The sequence below is a fragment of the Setaria viridis genome, chromosome 4 (genome assembly GCF_005286985.2).
Source record: "Setaria viridis chromosome 4, Setaria_viridis_v4.0, whole genome shotgun sequence".
Lineage (NCBI taxonomy): Eukaryota > Viridiplantae > Streptophyta > Magnoliopsida > Poales > Poaceae > Setaria > Setaria viridis.
Window position 1 is genome coordinate 4,360,826 of NC_048266.2, and position 20,161 is coordinate 4,380,986.

Consider the following 20,161-nt stretch of genomic DNA (forward strand, 5'->3'; position numbering starts at 1 on the left):
CCCGTGCTCATCGATGCAGCGAGTGAAGCCGAGCCTGATCAGCGAAGCATCAAGCTTCTGATTCTAGGCTCGTGGAGCCTGGCGGAGCCCATACAACGCCTTGTGAAGGTGAAGCACCTTGTGCTTGTTCTTGCCGTCGATGAAGCCGGGGGGCTGTTGGACATAAACCTCCTCATGGAGCTCCCCGTTCAGGAACGCCGATTTGACGTCCATGTGGTGGACGCCCCAGCCGTAGTGCGCTGCAATGGCAAGGAGCAGGCGCACTAATTCCTGCCACGCGACGGGGGCGAAAGCCTCTTCATAGTCGATGCCAGGCCGTTGCACGTACCCCTTCGTGACGAGACGAGCCTTGTACTTGACAATGGCCCCATTCTCATCTCGCTTCACCTTATACACCCATTTGAGGCCGATGGCGTGGTGGCCGCGCGGGAGCTTGGCAAGCACCCAAGTGTCGTTGTCGCGGATCGACTTGAGCTCCTCCTCCATTGCGGCGTTCCAGTTCGGATCACCATCGGCGTCCTTGAAGGACTTGGGTTCCTCCACACTGACACTGTGCAGCTCAGCGTCCTCGATGATGCGTTGAGCCAGTCCGGGCATAGTGTTCGTGCCAAGGACGTTCTCAAGCGTTCTGTACCGGTGCTCCAGATCCTTGTCGTCATCTGCGTCGAGGTTGTGGTCGGTGGTGAGCGGTGTCACAAACTCGACCTGCACCCCCGTGGGGACGCTGGGAGTTGCTGGTGGCGGTGACACCGACTGTGCCTCCGGCGTGGGCGGAGATCCTGGAGTAGGCGGAGGTGAAGCAGCTGTCCTCGCGGTCGATGCCGCTGAGGGCTCCCGCCTGAGCTCGTACTCATACTCGATGGTGAACGGTTCCTGGTCGCCACTTGATGACGCCTCGGTCCACTCCCAGTGTGCGCCTTCATCGAAGACGGTGTCGCGTGAGACGTGGACACGATCAGTGGTGGGGTCGAGGAAGCGGTACGCCTTCGATCCGCTCACGTACCCGATGAAGACAACCTTCTGGCCCCGATCATCGAGCTTGCTGGGATGTGGACGGAGGTGCTTGATGTAGGCGATGCACCCGAACACTTTGAGGAAGTGCACGGGTGGCTTCTTGCCGTACCATGCCTGGTACGGGGTCAGGCCATCGAGCGCGCTCGTCGGTGCTCGGTTGAGAAGGAACACGGCGGTGTGAACTGCCTCCCCCCAGAAGCGGCCAGGCATGCCGCGGGCGCGCAGGATGCTCCTGGCCGTGCCCACGATCATTTGGTTTCGGCGCTCGACGACGCCGTTTTGTTGAGGTGAGTACGGTGCTGAGTGATGTCGCTGGATGCCTTCACCTGCACAGTATTCACCAAATTCCACTGAGGTGAACTCACCACCATTATCGGTGCGAAGCACCTTCAGCTTCTTTCCACATTCACACTCGACGCGTGCCTGGAAAGCGATGATCGCCGCCGGTGCGTCTGCCTTGGAGCGCAGGAGGGTGAGCCACATGAAGCGACTCATGTCATCCACCAGCAGTAGGAAGTAGAGGTTCCCAGCTGGAGTTGGTGGCGAGATGGGGCCGCACAAGTCTCCATTTACGAGCTCAAGCTCCTCCTGAGCTCGGTACTTGGCTGCCCGGGGGAACGGCGTGCGCTTCTGCTTCGCCAGAACGTAGTCCCCGCAGACTTGATCCACGTGATCAATCACAGGCAGCCCACGCACCATGTCACCGCGCCCAAGCTTGCGGAGCGCTTGGAAATTGAGATGGCCGTAGCGCTCGTGCCAGCGCCATGCCACATCTCCGACACGCGCAGTGAGACACACCAGCGCAGCAATCTTCATGTCGAGGAGGTAAAGCCGGCTTGGGGACCGGTGTACCTTCGCCAGCAGTTGACGCTGCTGGTCGTAGAGGCGCAGTACGCCCCCCTCGATGTTGACCTTGAAGCCGTCCTCGTCCATTTGGCCGAGGCTAATGATGCTGGTGGTGAGGCGAGGGATGTAGTAGACGCCGTCTAGCCGACGATGCTCGCCGGTCTTGCAGACGAACAACATCGTCCCCTTGCCTTGGATCTCGACCACCGAGCCGTCCCCAAACCTGACGGTCCCCGTGACGCCGGCATCCAGCTCGGCGAAGATGGAGCGTGTACCCATCATATGGTTCGTCGCCCCGGTGTCCAACACCCAGCGGCGAGAGACCACACTCTCCTCCTCTTGGCTGAGGTGGAGGTGCACCTTTGGTTCATCGAGGTGGAGCGGCGACCTGACATGAGAACATGTTACGACCGGTGTTTTTACCTCGATGTCAGCGGCGATGTACATGAGCGTGTGCTCATCTTCCTCAGCCTGCGCGACGTGCGCCGCGCCTTTCTTCTTCCCGCGACAGTCTTTGGCCCAGTGGCCCTTCTTGCCACAGTTATTGCAGACGGTGCCGGGCGGTGGCTTCCCACCACCGGCGTTCCCGTTCCCCGCGTACTGGCCGTCATGGCCATCACGTGGCGTGCACCCTGCGCCGCCACGACCGCGTTCGCGCCCTTGGCGCTTGCCGCGGCTGCTGGAGCTCGTGCCGCCACCGGAGCTCTCCTGCTCACGGCGTGCCTTGCGATGAGCCTCCCAGTCTTCCTCGCAGAGCATCAGGCGCCCCATGGCATCCGTGATCTCCTTTGGCTTGGCCCGTTCCTCGAACACGCGCAGCCGCCCGATGACCTCCTCGATCAACACTTTGTTCAGATCGAGGAACATCTCGAGGGAGACCGCGGCCTGGGACAGCCGATCTGGGACCACCTGCAACAATTTCTTCACTACCTCGGCATCCGTGATGTTGTCACCGAGGGTGCGGAGGTTGGTGGCGAGTGTCGTGATGCGGATCCCGAACTCGGTGACGCCCTCGCCCTCCTTGAAGGCGAGGATGCCGAATTCGCGGCAAAGCTGCTGCGCGCTAGCGTCGCGCGCGCGATCATCCCCGATCCGCAACACCTTGACCGCGTCCCATGCCTCCTTCACGGTCCGCTTCCGGGCGAAGGTGCTCCACATCTCGGATGGAACCGAGCGCAGAAGGCCAGCCATCGCTTGGCGATCGTCGTGGTATTCGTCTTCGTTGGGTCGTCGTTGATGCCGAGATCGACGGCGTCCCAGACGCGGAGGGTCTGGAAATTGACTTCCATGACCAGCGCCCATTCCGGATAATTCGTCCGGGTCAGCATCGGCCACGCGACGTTCGCGGACGGCCGCTCGATGATGCGCTCGATGACGCGCGAACCATCCCGGTTGCGCGATCGGCGGCCTTGGGAGCGGCCACGGCGATGTGGCGGCGAATGCGACTGCTGGACCTTCTTCTCGCCGGAGCCATCACCCGTCTCCCTCTTGACCGGAGACTTCGACGACATGGCGACGGCGAGAATCGGCTCTGATACCAATTGACAGAACTCCGAATACACGCACACGAACACGAAGTGGACAATGAGAATTGGTGCTGCAAGCGGCAGCGTTCTGGTGTTCTCTATTTCTATATAAAGAAGATACATGCAGCTTTACATGGTTACTAAATCACGGCACGCTCGTGATCGGCTACTGCCATCCCAGCACCCTGGGCCGTGCCGTGAAGGACGCGCGACAGCGCGGCGTGCGCGAGCAAAAGACAGGCGATCGCGCACTAATCTACTTCCTAGAAAATAGAAGATGCTATCCTGGGCTTACTATAACAGAAGGTGGGTCCCGCGTGTAAGTGACAGAGGGAGGAGAGATGGTGCCATGTTGGATTAGCGCCGTGGCAATGAGGAGGCGCCACGTCGGACAAAACCGCTCTGAAGTCGTGTCGAGGGGGTCCTGTAACCGGTTTCGAGAGTTTGAGGAGTCAAAATAGACGGTTTTTGAGTCATGGGAGAAAACACAAACTCCGCCCATAGTACAGGGAGGTAGATAGGACTTTTTCCTCCCCAAAACTAGATCCGAGCAAATGGGCCCGGCCCTATGGGCTTGATAAACGTTTTCTTCTGGGCCTGGACAGCGTGACAAAGGCCCAAAAACCGTGTCGGGCCAAGCTTACCCAATGCAAATTTTCACCACAAATCTCTTGGGCCTGGCACGAAGCACGGGCGCTAGGGCGGTGAATCGGCGATGCGGCCGCGGGCCCACGAGAGCTCCAGGTGCGATGGTCGCCGACTCGCTGTGGACGGCCAGGTCGAAGCCGGGAGGCGGGGGAGGGTTGGTGAGATCATGCGGAGGGCGAGCTCGACGTCCGGAGGAGACGGCTGGCCGAACGCCGGCAGCCATGGCCGGTGCAGCGCGCGACGAGGGGTAGCGCGAGGTTAGCTTGCCCCTGCTTCCAATCCCTCAATCTTCTAGTATGGCCTACTCCCCATCAGAAACTTTTCTACGAGTCCACCCACTGAACATTGTGTTGCATTACGCGAACTTTAGTTGGAAAAAAAAACTGTTTGGATTATTCCTCGCCTCTAGTCCCGCTGCAATTGCAACTGTGTTCGATCGAATTACTGTGGCATGACCTCTTCAATTTTCGACTTGGTCACACCAATCCACGTTCTGCGTTGACTTTAGATTCACGTGACATCTATAACTATAGACCTAGCCAAAGCAAGCCTCGGGCTGAATTGACTTCAATGTGGATCCACGCCAAATATGGAGAGCGACAGCACGATTGCAGTATGTTTCAGTTGTTCGACTGAACAAATCGCCGTTTTCAGGCGACGGGGACAATAGGACTGAGTTTAACTAATGTACGTCATGAGAGCTTGTTTAATTTTGGCGCTGACATCGGTAGAAGGTTAAGTGTAACGGCTGTGTTTGTGTTGAGGTGTAAATTTATTTTTAGGATCCTTTCACTAGTCACAGTAGCAAACTTGTCCTACTAATCCACCAACTGAGAAATATGGATCAAATTAATCTGCTTTCGTCGAAAAGAGAAAACAATGTTTCAGATGATGCCTCTTGAGTGCTACTCCTATTGCAATCCACATTCTGCCTTGAGTTGAGTGTGGCATGACCCCCCTTAGTTTTTGACATGGCCAAAGGAAACCACATTCAGTGTTGAATTAAGTGTACCATGACATGTAGTTTGGAGAGAGACGGCATAAGTTATATGGTATTCAGTACAGTCGTTTCGTTCATGTTCGTCAGCATTGCTTCTTTAAATTGCTTGCTTACCTGGTTTTAAGGTTGAACATGTGCAGCGGCCATTTTTTTAGGTGAAAGTTTCCCCAGCTATCCTTTCAGATATGTTGTTAAAAGAAAATTGTGGCACGCTACTCCAACTGAGGAAATCTCGTCAGGTCCAAATAAATTTATGAGATGTAACTGAATGAAATGGGAGACTTTTGCTGCTAGTTGCAAGTTTTCATTTGTGAATGAGGTGGATTGAAGAATATTTTTGAGAGATTTAACTGCATAATGGACTAATGGATGCTGGAATTCCTAGATTTCTTCAAAGATAAATGGGACGCACAAAATTTTTGGATTCTATTGAACCTTTTGCCCTTAGGTGGAAGTTGGATTGGAAGAGGAAGATGCTTCACTCAATCAAAAGAGCTATGACCCTTTCAAAGGGTTCAAAATGATAGCATGTATTTGTTGGAGTCATCAAAATATGACAAAATAATCATCTCATTTAAGAAAAGGTCTGGCCAATTAACAAAGTAAGCGTCGAACTAGTATATATAGAGACTAATGTGTCATATTTGCACATGAAACCAAACAGACATTGAGAGTTTGAGACACACCATAAGAAACTATGCACTAGTACTGCTACAATAATTCCACTAGTACTGCTACAAGAATTCCACTGATACAGTACCTATGCTTCTTCTGCTACTCTTCAGCCTCACAGCTATGCTGCGATTCCAAGGCAAGGCGGTGATGTTGCCAGACCCCAGCTGCCTGAAGAAATGTGGCGACGTTGATATTGTATTCCCATTTGGGATTGGCGCTGACTGTGCAATGGAAGGATTTAATCTCGACTGCAACAAGACTGTGGATGGAAGCAGCCACATAACATATTACCACAACGCTCCACTGATGAATATATCGCTGCTCCATGGCCAGGTTCGGATGAAGAACTACATCCAATACAGGTGCAGCAACCACTCGAATGGGAACATCATCGATGGCTCCTGGTACCTGCAACTCTCTGATACTCCATTCACATTCTCAGAGCACCTCAACATGTTCACAGTTTTCGGAGTCAACACACTCGCGTACATGATCGACTCTATTGTAAGTTATCTCAAGTAACGATCATCTTAAGATGGAGAGGCAACTAGGTTCTGCATACAAAGAAAACTCATGGATAATGATTTATTACTGTCTGTATATTTTATTTCTCTACTCTTTAGTACCATGGGCTGGGGAACTTTTAAGTTGACAAATAAACTGAATGTTCTTGTTATGCAGAATGTGCTTGGGTGTTTGGCGCAATCCTGGCCCTACAACAACCTCTCAGCACGAGATGGGTTTTGCAATGGTGTTGGCTGCTGCCAGGTTGCACTCACCCGCAACATGTCCTACTATGATGTGGACTTCAGTGAACGGTACAAATCATGGATTTCAATGAACGGTACCAACAGAAGCACCACAGAGGACGCAGAGTACTGTGGCTATGCTGTGATGATAGAAGCTGCTGCATTCGAGTTTCGCACAACATATCTTAACACGACAGTGTTCTGGAAAGAAAACGCCGGCCGTGTCCCACTGATCTTGAACTGGGTAGTGGGCAACGAGACCTGTGAGATTGCCAAGGAGAAAGCAGCTTCATATGCTTGTGTTAGCAATAACAGCATGTGCATTGATTCAACCAATGGTCCAGGCTACCTCTGCAACTGCACTGAAGGCTACCATGGCAACCCTTACCTACCTGATGGATGCCAGGGTTGGTATTGCAAGTATATTTTGATTGATGCATACAAATATAATCAAGCATTTTATTTGTCACCTTATTCAATCCTTGCATAGCAGATCTCTGATACTCTGTTTTTATAGATATTGATGAATGTGCTGTTAACGTTCCACGACCGTGCCCTGGATATTGCACGAACACACCTGGGAATTTCTCTTGCCCAGATCAAAAGCCTCCAAGTTCCTCTCGCTCTGGCACTGTGCTTCTAGTTGTTGGTATATCACTTTCTCCCTCTTTTTCCACTATGGATTTGGTCTGCACATGATTGAATTGGAATTGCAACTATCTGAAAACTGCACAGGCCCAAGCATTGGGGTTGTAATTGCGGTCATAGCCATCACCTGCACATACCTGATCCGTGAAAGGAAGAAGTTGGCCGATATCAAGCAGAAGTATTTCCAGCAACATGGTGGGCTGCTGCTGCTGCGGGAGATAAGCTTAAAGCAAGGCACTGCCTTTTCAATCTTCACAGAGGCAGATCTCACTGAGGCAACAGACAAGTTTGATGACAAGAACATCCTTGGACGTGGTGGCCATGGCACTGTCTACAGAGGCGTGCTCAAGGATGATAGTCTGATCGCAATCAAACGGTGTGTATCAATGACCAACGAGCAGCGGAAGAAAGAGTTTGGCAAAGAGATGCTCATCCTGTCCCAAATCAACCACAAGAACATTGTCAAGCTACTGGGCTGCTGCCTTGAGGTAGAGGTCCCAATGCTAGTCTACGAGTTCATCCCCAATGGCACGCTGTTTCAGTTCATCCATGGCGACAATGGCTGCCACAACATCCCCTTCACGACTCGGTTACGCATTGCCCTTGAGTCTGCTCAGGCTTTGGCTTACCTGCACTCGTGGGCATCGCCTCCAATCCTCCACGGTGATGTCAAATCTTCCAATATACTTCTCGACGAGAACTATGCTGTGAAGGTATCAGACTTTGGTGCCTCGATACTAGCACCAACCGACAAGTCTCAGTTCATGACTGTGGTACAAGGGACTTGTGGGTATCTAGACCCTGAGTACATGCAGACATGCCAGCTAACGGATAAGAGTGACGTGTACAGCTTTGGAGTTGTTCTCCTAGAATTGCTAACCGGCAAGATGGCCTTCAACCTTGAAGGTCCTGAGGATGAGAGGATCCTTTCGCTGCGCTTCTTGAACGCCATCAAGGAGGACAAACTCATGGACGTCGTAGATGATCGCATCAAGATTGATACTGACACTGGGTTGCTCGAGGAGATTGCAGAGCTCGCGAGGCAGTGCTTGGAGATTGTTGGTGAGAGGCGGCCGGCAATGAAAGATGTTGCCGAGAAGCTGGACAGGCTGAGCAAGATCATGCAACACCCGTGGGTAGCAGCACAACCCGACCCTGAAGAAATGGAGAGCCTGCTCGGGGAGTCTTCGGTGCCCAGCTTGGAGATGATCGGTACGGCGAATTTCAGCATGGAGAAGAGGATTAGAGGATTGTGCAAGGGCTGATGGAGTCTGGGCGTTAGAGCTGGCCCCATCACGCCACAGATTCACAGTGACCATCTTATTCTTATGCTTATTTCCATCACGCCACAGATTCACGGTGACCATCTTATTCTTATGCTTATTTCAGTATGTATATGTACTTCCCTCGTTACGTTGCTTTGGGAGGATATCTGAGTGATTTGATTTGCTAGAGCATACTGGATTGCTGATCCGCTGCATTGGTTTGCTTCTGGGCATGGTTGAGTTCACACTTCCACTTTTTTTTTCTTGTAAAGCATCTGTGGAATTTGCCATTGGCAAGCAAAATGGGATTGGCCTCATTAAGCTCGATAAGCGTTTTTAATGGGCCCGAAATAAATCGTGACAGAAATAATCGGGTGGCCCAGTGAGCCAGACACGAGCTTTGCAGGCCCGCTATGCTTGGAGCCGGTTTCCGTCTGGCCGTTTCCCGTGTCCATCGACGGGCGGCGACGGTCCCGTCGGTGAGCTACGGCCGCGCAGCACGACGGGACGCGCCGAAGCCCTTGAGGGCACGCCGCTGGACGTGCGATGGCCGCGCGTGAGCGACGACATCGAAGCCTGAAGGGTGGGCTCGGCGTCCGGAGGCGACGGCTGGCAGCGACGGGGAGCGCCAGGTTTGGCCTTTTCTACTTCCAAATCTCAATACCGCAATCTTTTATCAGTTACTTCCCATACGAAACACCCTCTGTATCCTCCAAATACCAGTTCACCAAGGACTAAATTTGGCTGTCATGGGATTGAATTGTTCCCGTCTCCTAGTCCCCAAGGAGTCCACGTTCTGCTTTTCATTAAAACGTGAGGCGTGACCCCTACAGGCTAGAGTCCTTGACCTAGCCAAACGAAGCCACATCACATCGAGTTTGGAGAGCGACAGAGCGACAGACAACAGTTTTGTTAAATTCATGTACGTCACTGCTGTTTCTTTTGTTTGGCGCTTGTGTGGATCCAGTTTGAACAAGAGCAAAGGTTGTTTTCTTGGTGAAAGTTTTTCTTTCCACTGATGTCACAGTAGCAGCATTTGTCGAATTGTCCAAATCCACCCAGGGAACAAGTCTAGTTAGACTTTGGTGCTAGTTGTGAGTTGCTGCTGCTGCTGTTGTGTGTTTTTGTGGGAGGAAAGTCAAGGGAACTTTCTAGGAATATCATTCATTAGATTGTACAAAATTTGGCAGCTGAATTACCTGTGTCTCATTTCATAAGATTGTACGAAATTTGGCACCTAGGTGTAAGGTGTTTGATTGGCCTTTTCCCCTGGAGGAAGTCAGGTAGGAACTGGAAGATGCTTCGCTGGCGATGAGTATAGAAATGGTCATGTCCCTGTTGAAGAGTTCAGAACCCTACCATGCGTAGACAATTCAAACCGCATGTCGAATTAGGTGCACTGTAGTAGATGTGGCATTGCACCAGCTTTCTTTTTACAATGGAAACTTGGACAGCAACATCCTAACAACATGACTTGCATACATCGTTGTGCTTGGTGATGAAAAGGTCATGGGGAAAACTTTCACCTGCATCGATGCCTATTGGCTATTGCACATGTGCAACTTTTAGTCTATGTAATTTGGTATCGAACTCCTAGTCAAGGGAATTTCTGTCCAATCCAAATAAATTTAAGAGATGCAATGAAATGAAATGCTTTCTGATTCCAATTTTTTAGTGGTTCAATGAGAACTGAACAATATTTTGGGAGAGTCCATTTACTTCACCATAGACTTCACGAGTTACACAACATGTTGTATGGAGTAAAGGTTGAACGTGTAGCTGCCATTTACATTTGAATGTTTCCATGATGATCCTTCCATCACCATCATTGTAGCATCTAATTGTTTCACTTACTTGAAGGAGTTTTCAATATTTATTCATGAGGTGGAAGTTGGACCTGCAAGATGCTTCGCTGAATTGAGACAGCCATGAACCCGTCAAAGTGTCCAAAACTTGGCGTTCATTTGGTGGAAAATGTCGGTGTTTAGACCCGGCACCTACCGAAGGGTGCCCGAGGTAGTGTTTTGGTTAGTGGGGCTCGTCGAGATCAGGAACTCGAAGGTAAACGCAAACATGCGATTTAGACAGGTTCGGGCCGCTAGATCGCGTAATACCCTATGTCCTGTGTGTTGGTTGGATTGAATTGCTTTGGAGGGGGTCCCAGCCTCGCCTTATATTGCTGGGGGTAGGGTTACAGGTCGGTTGATTTAAAAAATACTAGTTGGATTCGACTAGACGAGTTCTACTCTTATTGCTACGAGTACTTTTTCTAATCATCGACTAGTTATTGTCTTGCCACGTAGACTACATCATCTTGCGTCATAATCTCCATGTTAGAAACATCTCGGTGTCCACCCCTATATTTAAGACTGTTCAAACCTTCTTGTGGACCCATAGATGTATGTACGACAGACACCATATAATAATATCTCATATATAGAGACTAGTGTATATAGAGACCGATTACTCGTATGTGCTCATCCATCAAAGCAGAAATTGTGACACAATAGAGCGCACTATGTACTACTACAAGATCCCCACTGATACAGTACCTATGCCTCTGCTGCTACTCTTCAGCCTCACAGTTGCGCTGCAATTCCAAGCCAAGACGATGGCTTTGCCAGGATCCAGCTGCCCAACGCGTTGCGGCGATGTGGACATTGTATACCCATTTGGGATTGGTGCTGGCTGTGCAATGGAAGGATTTGAGCTCAATTGCAGCAAGACTGAGGATGGCCACAGCATCTTGACGTTCCTTGGAGTAATTCCAGTGCGGAATATATTGCTGCTCGAAGGTCAGGTTCGGATCATGAAACACATCTCAACCTTGTCCTACAACCGCATGAGCAAGAAGATCGACCATGATATATGGGGCCGGGACCTCTCCAAAACGCCATTTACATATTCAGCGAGTTCCAACACGTTTACGGTCATCGGTGTCAACACTCTCGCATACATGACGGATAATGTCGTGAGTAGGCTCTGTACAACAAGAATTCATTTATGATTATGCATGGTTAGCTGCACGTTTTAATTCTTCAGTACTACGGATTGGGTACTTTTTAGGCTGCTAATAAGTTAAATCCTCATGTTTATGCAGCATGTGATTATTGGGTGTGTGTCACGGTGCTGGCCCTCCAGCAACATCACGGCACAACAAGGGATATGCCACGGTGCCGGCTGCTGCCAGGTTGCATTCAAAGCGGACATGTCCTATGACGGTGTATATTTCAATGAACTATACAACACTACGGATTACTATACCAGCAGAAGCACCACAGACAGGGCAGAGTACAGGGGCTATGCTGTGCTTATGGAGTCCAACGCATTCCGGTTCAACACAACATATCTGAATACAACAGCTTTTTTTGATGAGCACGCTGGTCGTGTCCCAGTGATCTTGAATTGGGCAGTGGGTAACGAGACGTGTGATGTAGCGAGGAAGAAAAATGATTCATATTGCCTCAGCGCTCACAGCAGGTGCGTTAATTCCAGAAGTGGCTCAGGTTACCTCTGCAACTGCAACGTAGGATACCAGGGAAATCCTTACCTTCGTGATGGATGCCAAGGTCGGTATTGCAAACCTTTTGATTGGTGCCTGTAAATACAATAAAGAATCCCTCAAAGAGTATAACAAAACATTTATCTCATTCAATCCTTGCAGAACATAACTCAACTCGCTAAGTATCATACTCTGTATGCAGATATTGATGAGTGTACTGCCAGCAAACCATGCGCCGGCTGCATCAACACTCGTGGAAGTTACATTTGTCCACCTTCAAGATCCTTGAACGTTGTGGCACTAGCTGTGGGTAAAACACACTCTTTTATCTATAGACATGTTTGCACTTTATTAAAAATTTGTAATGATAGTAGCTAACTGAAAACTGCACAGGTTCAAGTATCGGAGTTGTAATTGTGGTCATAGCCATCACCTGCACGTACTTGTTCCGTGAAAGGAAGAAGTTGGCCAACATCAAGCAGAAGTATTTCCAACAGCATGGCGGGATGCTTCTGCTGCAGGAGATAAGGTTAAAGCAAGGAATTGCCTTCTCCATCTTCACCGAAGCAGAGCTCATTGAGGCAACGGACACGTTTGACAACAAGAACATCCTTGGACGTGGTGGCCATGGAACCGTCTACAAGGGCACGCTCAAGGATGGTAGTCTGATCGCAGTCAAACGGTGTATATCGATGACCAGTGAGCAGCAGAAGGAGGAGTTCGGCAAAGAGATGCTCATCCTTTCCCAGATTAACCACAAGAACATTGTGAAGCTACTGGGCTCCTGCCTTGAAGTAGAGGTTCCAATGCTGGTCTATGAGTTCATCCCGAACGGCACACTGTTTCAGTTCATCCATGGTGGCAATGGCTGCCACAACATCTCATTCTCAACTCGGTTACGCATTGCCCTCGAGTCTGCTGTGGCCTTAGCTTACCTGCATTCATGGGCTTCGCCTCCAATCCTTCACGGCGATGTCAAATCCTCCAATATACTCCTCGATGAGAACTATGCAGCTAAGGTATCAGACTTTGGGGCCTCGATACTGGCACCAAGTGATGAATCTCAGTTTGTCACACTTGTGCAAGGGACTTGTGGGTACCTAGACCCTGAGTATATGCAGACGTCCCAGCTGACAGATAAGAGTGATGTCTACAGTTTCGGCGTCGTTCTCTTGGAGCTTCTCACTGGCAAGAAGGCGTTCAACCTTGGAGGGCCTGAAAACGAGAGGAGCCTTTCACAACGCTTCTTATGCACCGTGAAGGAGGGCAGACTCATGGACATCATTGACAACCGAATCATGAACGAGAACGATATGGGATTGCTGGAGGAGGTCGCAGAGCTCGCGAGGCAGTGCCTGGAGATGGTTGGCGAGAGGCGACCGGCAATGAGAGACGTTGCCGAGAAGCTGGACAGGCTGAGCAAGGTTATGCAGCACCCTTGGGTGCCTGCGCAACATAACCCCGAAGAGATGGAGAGCCTGCTTGGGGAGTCGCCTGTGGCCAGCTTGGAGATGATCAGCTCTGGGAATTTCAGCATGGAGAAGAGGATCGTGCAAGGGATGATGGAGTCTGGCCGTTAGATTTGGCCCCATCATAAGCAGTCACAGATACATGGTGATCACCTGACGTGCATTTTTGCATACATCTCTTTGTTTTAACGGTGATCTGCTATACTTCAGAGTATGTATAGTTAGGTTGCTTTGGGAGAAGTGAGTTATCAGATTTGCTTGAATTCAACTGACTGTTCTTTCATTTTCGAAGATCAATTCCACTGACTGTGCATTTATATGTTTGCAGTAAATATAATTAATTGATTGTCACTTATTGTGTTTTGTAGAGGAAAAGTTTCTTCTCTTTTGCCACCTCTTTCCGCTAGCGGTTGTTTATTCTTTTCACCTGCTCTTCGCTGGAACGGTGTGATTCGGGCATTCGGTGAATCCTGAATGCTGGACAAAGAAAAAACATATTTGTTTGGTGGACTCTTTTCAGCCCAAAGGAGTGAGTGGGGCGCTCACTTGCTCGTTGTGGACTTTGTGGTTGCTTCTCTGAGCTGGGCTGGGCTGGGCTGGTAAACCCATTTTTAGTAAAGTGAGTGGGGCTGATGCTCACTTGCTCGCTGTGGACTTGTGGTTGCTTTGCTGAGCTGGACTGGGCTGGTAAACCTAATTTTTCCAGCACCAACAACGGTCCAACCCCTGTCTCTTTCCAAGAAATCTTCCTCAGCAATCTTTTATTTGGCCAATCTTAATGCCAGTTTCTGGGGTTCATAGACGGTTATGCGGTCAATGCACCTGTGAACATCTCTCGGTTATCCATCAATCATCAAAATCTAGAGAGATGAATGGGAATTGGAATTTGAGGTTAGGGTTTAGAGGATTTCGGGTTGGAGGTTGCTCGTGCCTTGCGGGCCTAGAGGGAGCTATGGGAGGCTCGCCGGTCGACAGTGGAGGCGAGGGAGCGGAGGCGGCAAGAGTACCGCCGAAGCCGGGAGGTGGAGGAACCCCAGTGGGTGGCAAGGGTGCCTGGCCCTTACAGGGTAGCGTCGAGAAGTGGAGACAATGGCAGCGGAGGCCAAAGGAGCTAGGGGGAGGTGCTAGCGGCAAGGATGATATGGGCGTCGAGCTCGGGAGTTCGTGAAGTATCCCGCGTGGAAGATGAAAGGAGGAAGAAAGAGAAAGGAGAGAGATAGGGACCAGATGGACTGTTGCCTCAAGATTCAACGGTGTTAAGCATTGATTGATAGAAAAATTAAATTTCAATCAATTGATACCGGGACGGTGAGATTTACTCCTCCTCAATCTATCGATATGTTTGCTGTTGTTTAAAAAAAGACGCTTTTATGCAGAGTTGAAGAGTGAATTTCCGTTGTGCAAGAAGGGGAGAAATCAATCCGTTTACTGCGCATATCATGCTCCAAATTGTTTTTTTTTTGTCACACATTAAAGCATGAATCCATTCCCAGTCTCCTAGCCCGCGGTCATTCCCCAATCCCCACTTGCCGCGGTTTGATCCTGCACAGCCGGCACCCGTTGCCCGTTGGTGCTCCGCAGCGTAGGCTCCCACTCCCCCGCCCACCATTCCGTTCCCACCGTCCACTCCTCCACGCCGGAGAAACCGAATCGAATCAACCCGGCGAGGCGAGGCGGTAAAATCCGGCCGCCTCGTCTCACCGCCCGGTCGTTCAGCTGACGCGCGGGAGGGATAAAGCGCAGCCAGCAAGCCCGCCAGCCAGTGTGCGTCAGCCATCAGGCAGGCAAGGCCGCGCCGCAGCCGCCAGCCGCAGCAAAAGGCCGCGCCGAAAAGCCCCTTTCCCCTTGGCCGCATCCCCGCATCATGACGACGGCGACGCCGACCCGTCGCTGCTGCTGCCGCCGCGGCACTAGCGCCAGTGCCAGTGCTCGCGCTGACGGGCGGGGCGGCCCACCGCCACCACCACTGACCCGGCCACACTCCCACTCCCCCCCGCTTGCTTCTCCGACTTGTGCACCCCCACCGCGCGCCACCTTTCGCTTTCGCTTTCCCCTTTGCATTCCCCCGCATCGCACTTATCTTGCTGCCCGCCCGGCAAGCCCCGCCTCGCTCGGGGTCGTCGGGGGATTTGGACGGGACGGCGGAGTGGGAGAGAAAAGCAACGCCAGCGCGCGAGAGGGAGGGAGCCGGGCCGGGCAGTCAGCCGTGCCGGATGGGCGTGCGGGAGGAGCTGTAGGCCGTTGACCTCCTCGCCTGGGCGGGCAGCAGGGAAGAGATGAGTCCCCGGAAGCAGCAGGGCGGGTGCGGGTGCTGGGCCGCCGTCGCGCGGGGCCTCCGCGGGGCGTGCTTCCGGCCGGCGACCGCGGCGGCGGCGGCGGACGGCGACGGCGGCGGCGCGGCCAAGGCCAGCCACGTCCACGACGCAGGTGGTGGCTCGAATCTTGTCCTATTCTCTTCTTTTTCCTAATTCCGTTTTCAGTCGGTTGGTTGGCGGATGGCGATCGTTTGTTTGGTTCTGCGAAAGATTTGTTCCCGCTTGCTTGTTCGTTAGTGGCAAAGGCTTGGTTTGGCGATTAGCGTGATGTTGTGATATACGAGTCTATGACTGATGTACTGATCATCTATGGAACGTGATGTTGTGATATTCGAGTCTATGACTGATGTGCTGATCATCTATGGAAAAAGGAAGAAGTCCATATTACCCCCTCATCTCTTCCATGAGTCTAGAATTCAACCCCAAACGACGAACCCGTGTAACTGACGTCCTCGAACTACGCAAACCAGGTACGCGAATTCTAGACTCATGGAAGAGATGAGGGGGGTAATATGGACTTCTTTCATGGAAAAAAAGGAAGTGCTTCTTTCTTCTTCGTGGCTCTGTCCCGGGCACTCTTGCTCGTGTTCCTTGGGTTCATCATGGATTTGATCAGACTATTTTGCTTAGTACTCCTTCATAGCTTAAGAGCGATTAATAGATTGGCATGAAGGTTATAAGGTCAAATAAGGATAAAGCCTTATTTGATTAATAGATTGGCCTTTGAATTGAAACTCAAGGTAAACACATCTAGGATGTCCTTTGCGTGGTTTGCACGAGGTTCATGCTCTCTGTCCTTACCGAAAATGTGGATGTAATGGTCTAATGGTCGATCAACCTTTGAAAAAGCCATTCATGGTTATCAGGTGCTGATTAGAACAGACTAATACGGCATTAGGCGAGCATCTGTGAGCTTAGTCAGCGCCTGATGCCTAATGATGTTCTTTTCTGTGTATGAACTTAATCATGGAATATTTATGAGCTTCCGCACAATCATTTGAATGCTGTATGAATAAGAGGTAAAAGAGTGCGTTAATATGATCAGTATGAAAATCCCCTTCCTGTCTGTCAATAATTTGTGCTCCTTATGTTTCCATCCAAATAGCTTTATGCAATTCAATGATTCATTGTGTCACATTTCAATTGTCAATTGAGATTTTCTGTTCATACCCAAAAAAAATTGAAGCTGAGTTGGTCAAAGCATGAAGAAAAGTCTTTGGTTCATTGGTTCCAGGAGCCAATTACATCTGACTTGTGTTGCTTGCGGCTGTTATGTTATCATATTGCCCGAAATTGACACCGCACAAATGATTAGCCTGGATAACATAACAAAACATACGCATGATACTTCAAGTCAACTGGATAGGTTTTGTCTTGTATTAAAAGCTGAGGATGATTATGCCAAGTACATAATACTTTGGGTCCATGCCTATCAACTTGTCTAACCATTTTGGATCTGGGGGAGCCTGAGAGTGAATAGCTATTGGCCTTGGGAAATTGTTCCATCTTAACTTATTGGGTAAAATTTCAATTTTTTTTCTGTGTGATGTGCTCAAGCAACTTTTTTTCTCTGTAGCAGCAGAGACGAGGTATCTGAATGCTAGCAATCGGGAGCTTGGTCATCATTTTCAGACAAACCATGATGGTGAAAATGGTGTTGATGCATCAATTGAAAAGAAAACACCCCCCAAGCTACTTCAGTTTACCTTTCAGGAGTTGAAATCTGCCACCATTAACTTCAGGCCAGACAGTATTCTTGGGGAGGGTGGGTTCGGTTATGTCTTCAAGGGATGGATTGAGCCAAACAGCACTGCTCCTGCAAAACCCGGCACAGGTGTTACTGTGGCAGTTAAAAGTTTAAAGCAAGATGCCCTTCAAGGTCATAGAGAATGGGTGGTAAGTATTGTATGGCATCTAAACTATATCTGTTAGTTGTAGCTACCGCTTTTAAAAGAAATCACATTTTCAGGCAGAAATTGACTTTTTGGGACAGTTGCATCATAAACACCTTGTTAAGCTGATTGGATACTGTATTGAGGATGATCAAAGGTTACTGGTATATGAATTCATGGCACGAGGAAGCCTTGAAAATCATCTATTCAGAAGTAAGCAATCACCTAACACCATAATTGCTTTAAGTCGAGTAGATTTAGTGTTTTACTACATTCATTTCCTCCTTGGACCTATCTTGTGGTTTGCTTCCTTGATAAGTCATTTTACACTTTTCTGAGCAATCTTGGTTTTTTTTTTGTCCTTGCGACATCAGAGGTCATTAAATTCTGACTTGACTTGACTATGGATATATCATGTTACTATGTATGGTGCAACCGTGCAATACCTTGTGGTCGCTGGTGTATACCTGAGCAATTTAGCCTGTCCGAGTTATTATATTTTAGGTTTTACTTGTGCCATTTGATATTACACCTATTCATATCTTCTTAGTTAATAGATGGTGGATTTCCAAAAGAAAAAAAATCATCAGTCGTCTACAATAATAGTGGGCAAGGAGCCAAGGATGAATGCCTACTAGCAATGGTGGTGTTCATTCCATTGCTAACTTAGGTCCTCCCAATTGTAACTGTTATTTTTGCCAAAAAAAATGCTTTGCCTGCTTTTTCATGAAGTTGATTTTAATGTCCGTGCCTAAATCTTGTTGACTTTCCTGATTGATGATAATTTTTCTGTCTTCTCCCTTTTATGATTCTGTCATCTTACTTTGTTTAATCTTGAAGGGGCTCTTCCCCTACCTTGGCCAAACAGAATGAAGATTGCTCTAGGTGCTGCAAAAGGCCTAGCCTTCCTCCACGGAGGTCCCAAACCAGTTATTTACAGGGATTTTAAGACATCGAACATTCTTCTTGATGCGGTACTGTATCTGCTATATCTGTTTCATATCATGCTTATATAATACTGCTACCTTGTTAACTGTGGTGATTTGTTTCTACAGGAGTACAATGCAAAACTGTCTGATTTCGGTTTAGCAAAAGCTGGTCCTCAGGGTGATAAAACTCATGTCTCTACTCGGGTTGTTGGCACCTATGGTTATGCTGCGCCAGAGTATGTAATGACAGGTATCGAGGAGAACTTTTAGCTTCAGTAGCTACTTGTAGCAAAATTTCTGTAGCTTGCTGTTACCTGCTGTGTGTTTGAACTTTACAATGTTTCTCTGAGCTTGTAGATGTTCTCATTTTCTCACCAAATGTTTTTCCCTCTGAAGACATAAACTGGGGGGGGGGGGGGGGGGGGGGGGGGGGGGGGGGTCGTCTTGATGCTGTGAGGGCCCTAGACATAAATTACAGATATATGATTGCTTATTTGCTTCTGTACTATAATTTCTCTATCCAAATTTGTTTGACCAACCATAATCACAGGAATTGCACATACTTTTGTGCTAATGCACATGACCATATGTCTTCATCCTGTAGTATTTTTCCCACGGGATTTTATAGCCTACCTGAAGCTTAAAAAAATTAACAATTCAGTTTATGATTGTTTCTTTCTGCAGTTAATATGTCAAGTTTTGTTGCTCATGTCATGCATACTGTTCAGGGCACTTGACATCTAAGAGTGATGTCTATAGCTTCGGAGTTGTGCTACTCGAGATGTTAACGGGCAGAAGATCAATGGACAAGAAGCGGCCTACAGGGGAGCAGAACCTGGTTGCGTGGGCAAGGCCTTACCTAAATGATCGGCGAAGGCTCTATCAGCTCGTAGATCCTCGCTTGGGGCTGAACTACTCTGTGAAAGGGGTGCAGAAAGTTGCTCAGATCTGCCATTACTGCCTTAGCCGTGATAGCAAGTCCCGTCCATCGATGGATGAAGTTGTCAAGCAACTCACACCATTACAAGATCTAAACGACATGGCATCAGCATCGTCGAGGCCTCGCTCAACTCAGCGCGGTGAGTAAACATGAACGAAGAGCTCATCACCAGTTCATAAGAGTGTAATTCTGGAAGCACCATCCAAGATGAGTAATGAAGCTCACTGATTCTATAAAGAGCTGAAGCTAACTGCTATTCGCTTTTTTATTACAGGAAAGGTGCATCGATGACGGACGGTTCTGCTGTAACAGAAGAGCATATTGGTGATTCTTCTGGTCGCTAGACGCTTGTTTGCTTTAATTGTATAGCAAAATTAGCTTTGATGTTAACTGCCGATATACCTGGGGATATGACATGCATCCCCCAGATGTCTCGCTCGGCCCAATCACACTCTGTTTGGCTGTTTGCCGAAGCGAGATAACGATGTATCTGATTGCAGCATGTAATAATTATAATAATAATCATGGGTAGAATGGTTGGTGTGCGCCCAGGTCAGTGATCTTGTTGGGAGTTTTTAGTTGGAGCTGCAACGAGAATGCTGCTGTTGTGCGATAGAATACATGGATAGGGAGAAGTAATCTGAGCCTCCAGCTGCCACGCATGAACAGTCTTTTGAAACCTGTGACTCCTGCATTGCTGATCTCGGCTGGGCATCGTACGATTCTATCGTATCGTATCCACC

General features: G+C 49.4%; 3 protein-coding genes across 7 annotated transcripts; all 3 read left to right on the forward strand.

Moving 5' to 3' along the window:
- Positions 1-5,356: 5,356 nt before the first annotated feature.
- Positions 5,357-8,563, forward strand: LOC117854077 (wall-associated receptor kinase 5). Of its 2 annotated transcripts, none has more exons than XM_034736356.2 (4): positions 5,357-6,213; positions 6,391-6,865; positions 6,976-7,107; positions 7,194-8,563. In XM_034736356.2, exons 1-4 carry the CDS (start codon positions 5,797-5,799, stop codon positions 8,369-8,371), a joined length of 2,202 nt encoding a protein of 733 aa, XP_034592247.1. In that variant the 5' UTR covers positions 5,357-5,796; the 3' UTR covers positions 8,372-8,563. The 2 variants fall into 2 exon arrangements, with proteins under 2 accessions (XP_034592247.1, XP_034592250.2); XM_034736359.2 differs by having other exon boundaries at positions 5,978-6,113.
- Positions 8,564-9,006: 443 nt separating this feature from the next.
- Positions 9,007-13,693, forward strand: LOC117854076 (putative wall-associated receptor kinase-like 16). Its single transcript, XM_034736354.2, has 4 exons — positions 9,007-11,342; positions 11,472-11,940; positions 12,076-12,183; positions 12,267-13,693. The coding sequence occupies exons 1-4, from the start codon at positions 10,890-10,892 to the stop codon at positions 13,451-13,453; spliced, it is 2,217 nt and encodes a 738-aa protein (XP_034592245.1). The 5' UTR covers positions 9,007-10,889; the 3' UTR covers positions 13,454-13,693.
- Positions 13,694-15,389: 1,696 nt separating this feature from the next.
- LOC117853049 (serine/threonine-protein kinase PBL35) lies at positions 15,390-19,974 on the forward strand. 4 transcript variants are annotated; one of them, XM_034735403.2, is made up of 7 exons: positions 15,390-15,769; positions 17,234-17,553; positions 17,627-17,762; positions 18,390-18,523; positions 18,605-18,728; positions 19,207-19,557; positions 19,693-19,974. In XM_034735403.2, the coding sequence occupies exons 1-7, from the start codon at positions 15,619-15,621 to the stop codon at positions 19,707-19,709; spliced, it is 1,233 nt and encodes a 410-aa protein (XP_034591294.1). In that variant the 5' UTR covers positions 15,390-15,618; the 3' UTR covers positions 19,710-19,974. The 4 variants fall into 4 exon arrangements, with proteins under 4 accessions (XP_034591294.1, XP_034591295.1, XP_034591296.1 ...); XM_034735404.2 differs by having other exon boundaries at positions 15,391-15,769; positions 17,237-17,553; XM_034735405.1 differs by lacking the exon at positions 15,390-15,769 and adding an exon at positions 16,046-16,127.
- Positions 19,975-20,161: the final 187 nt, after the last annotated feature.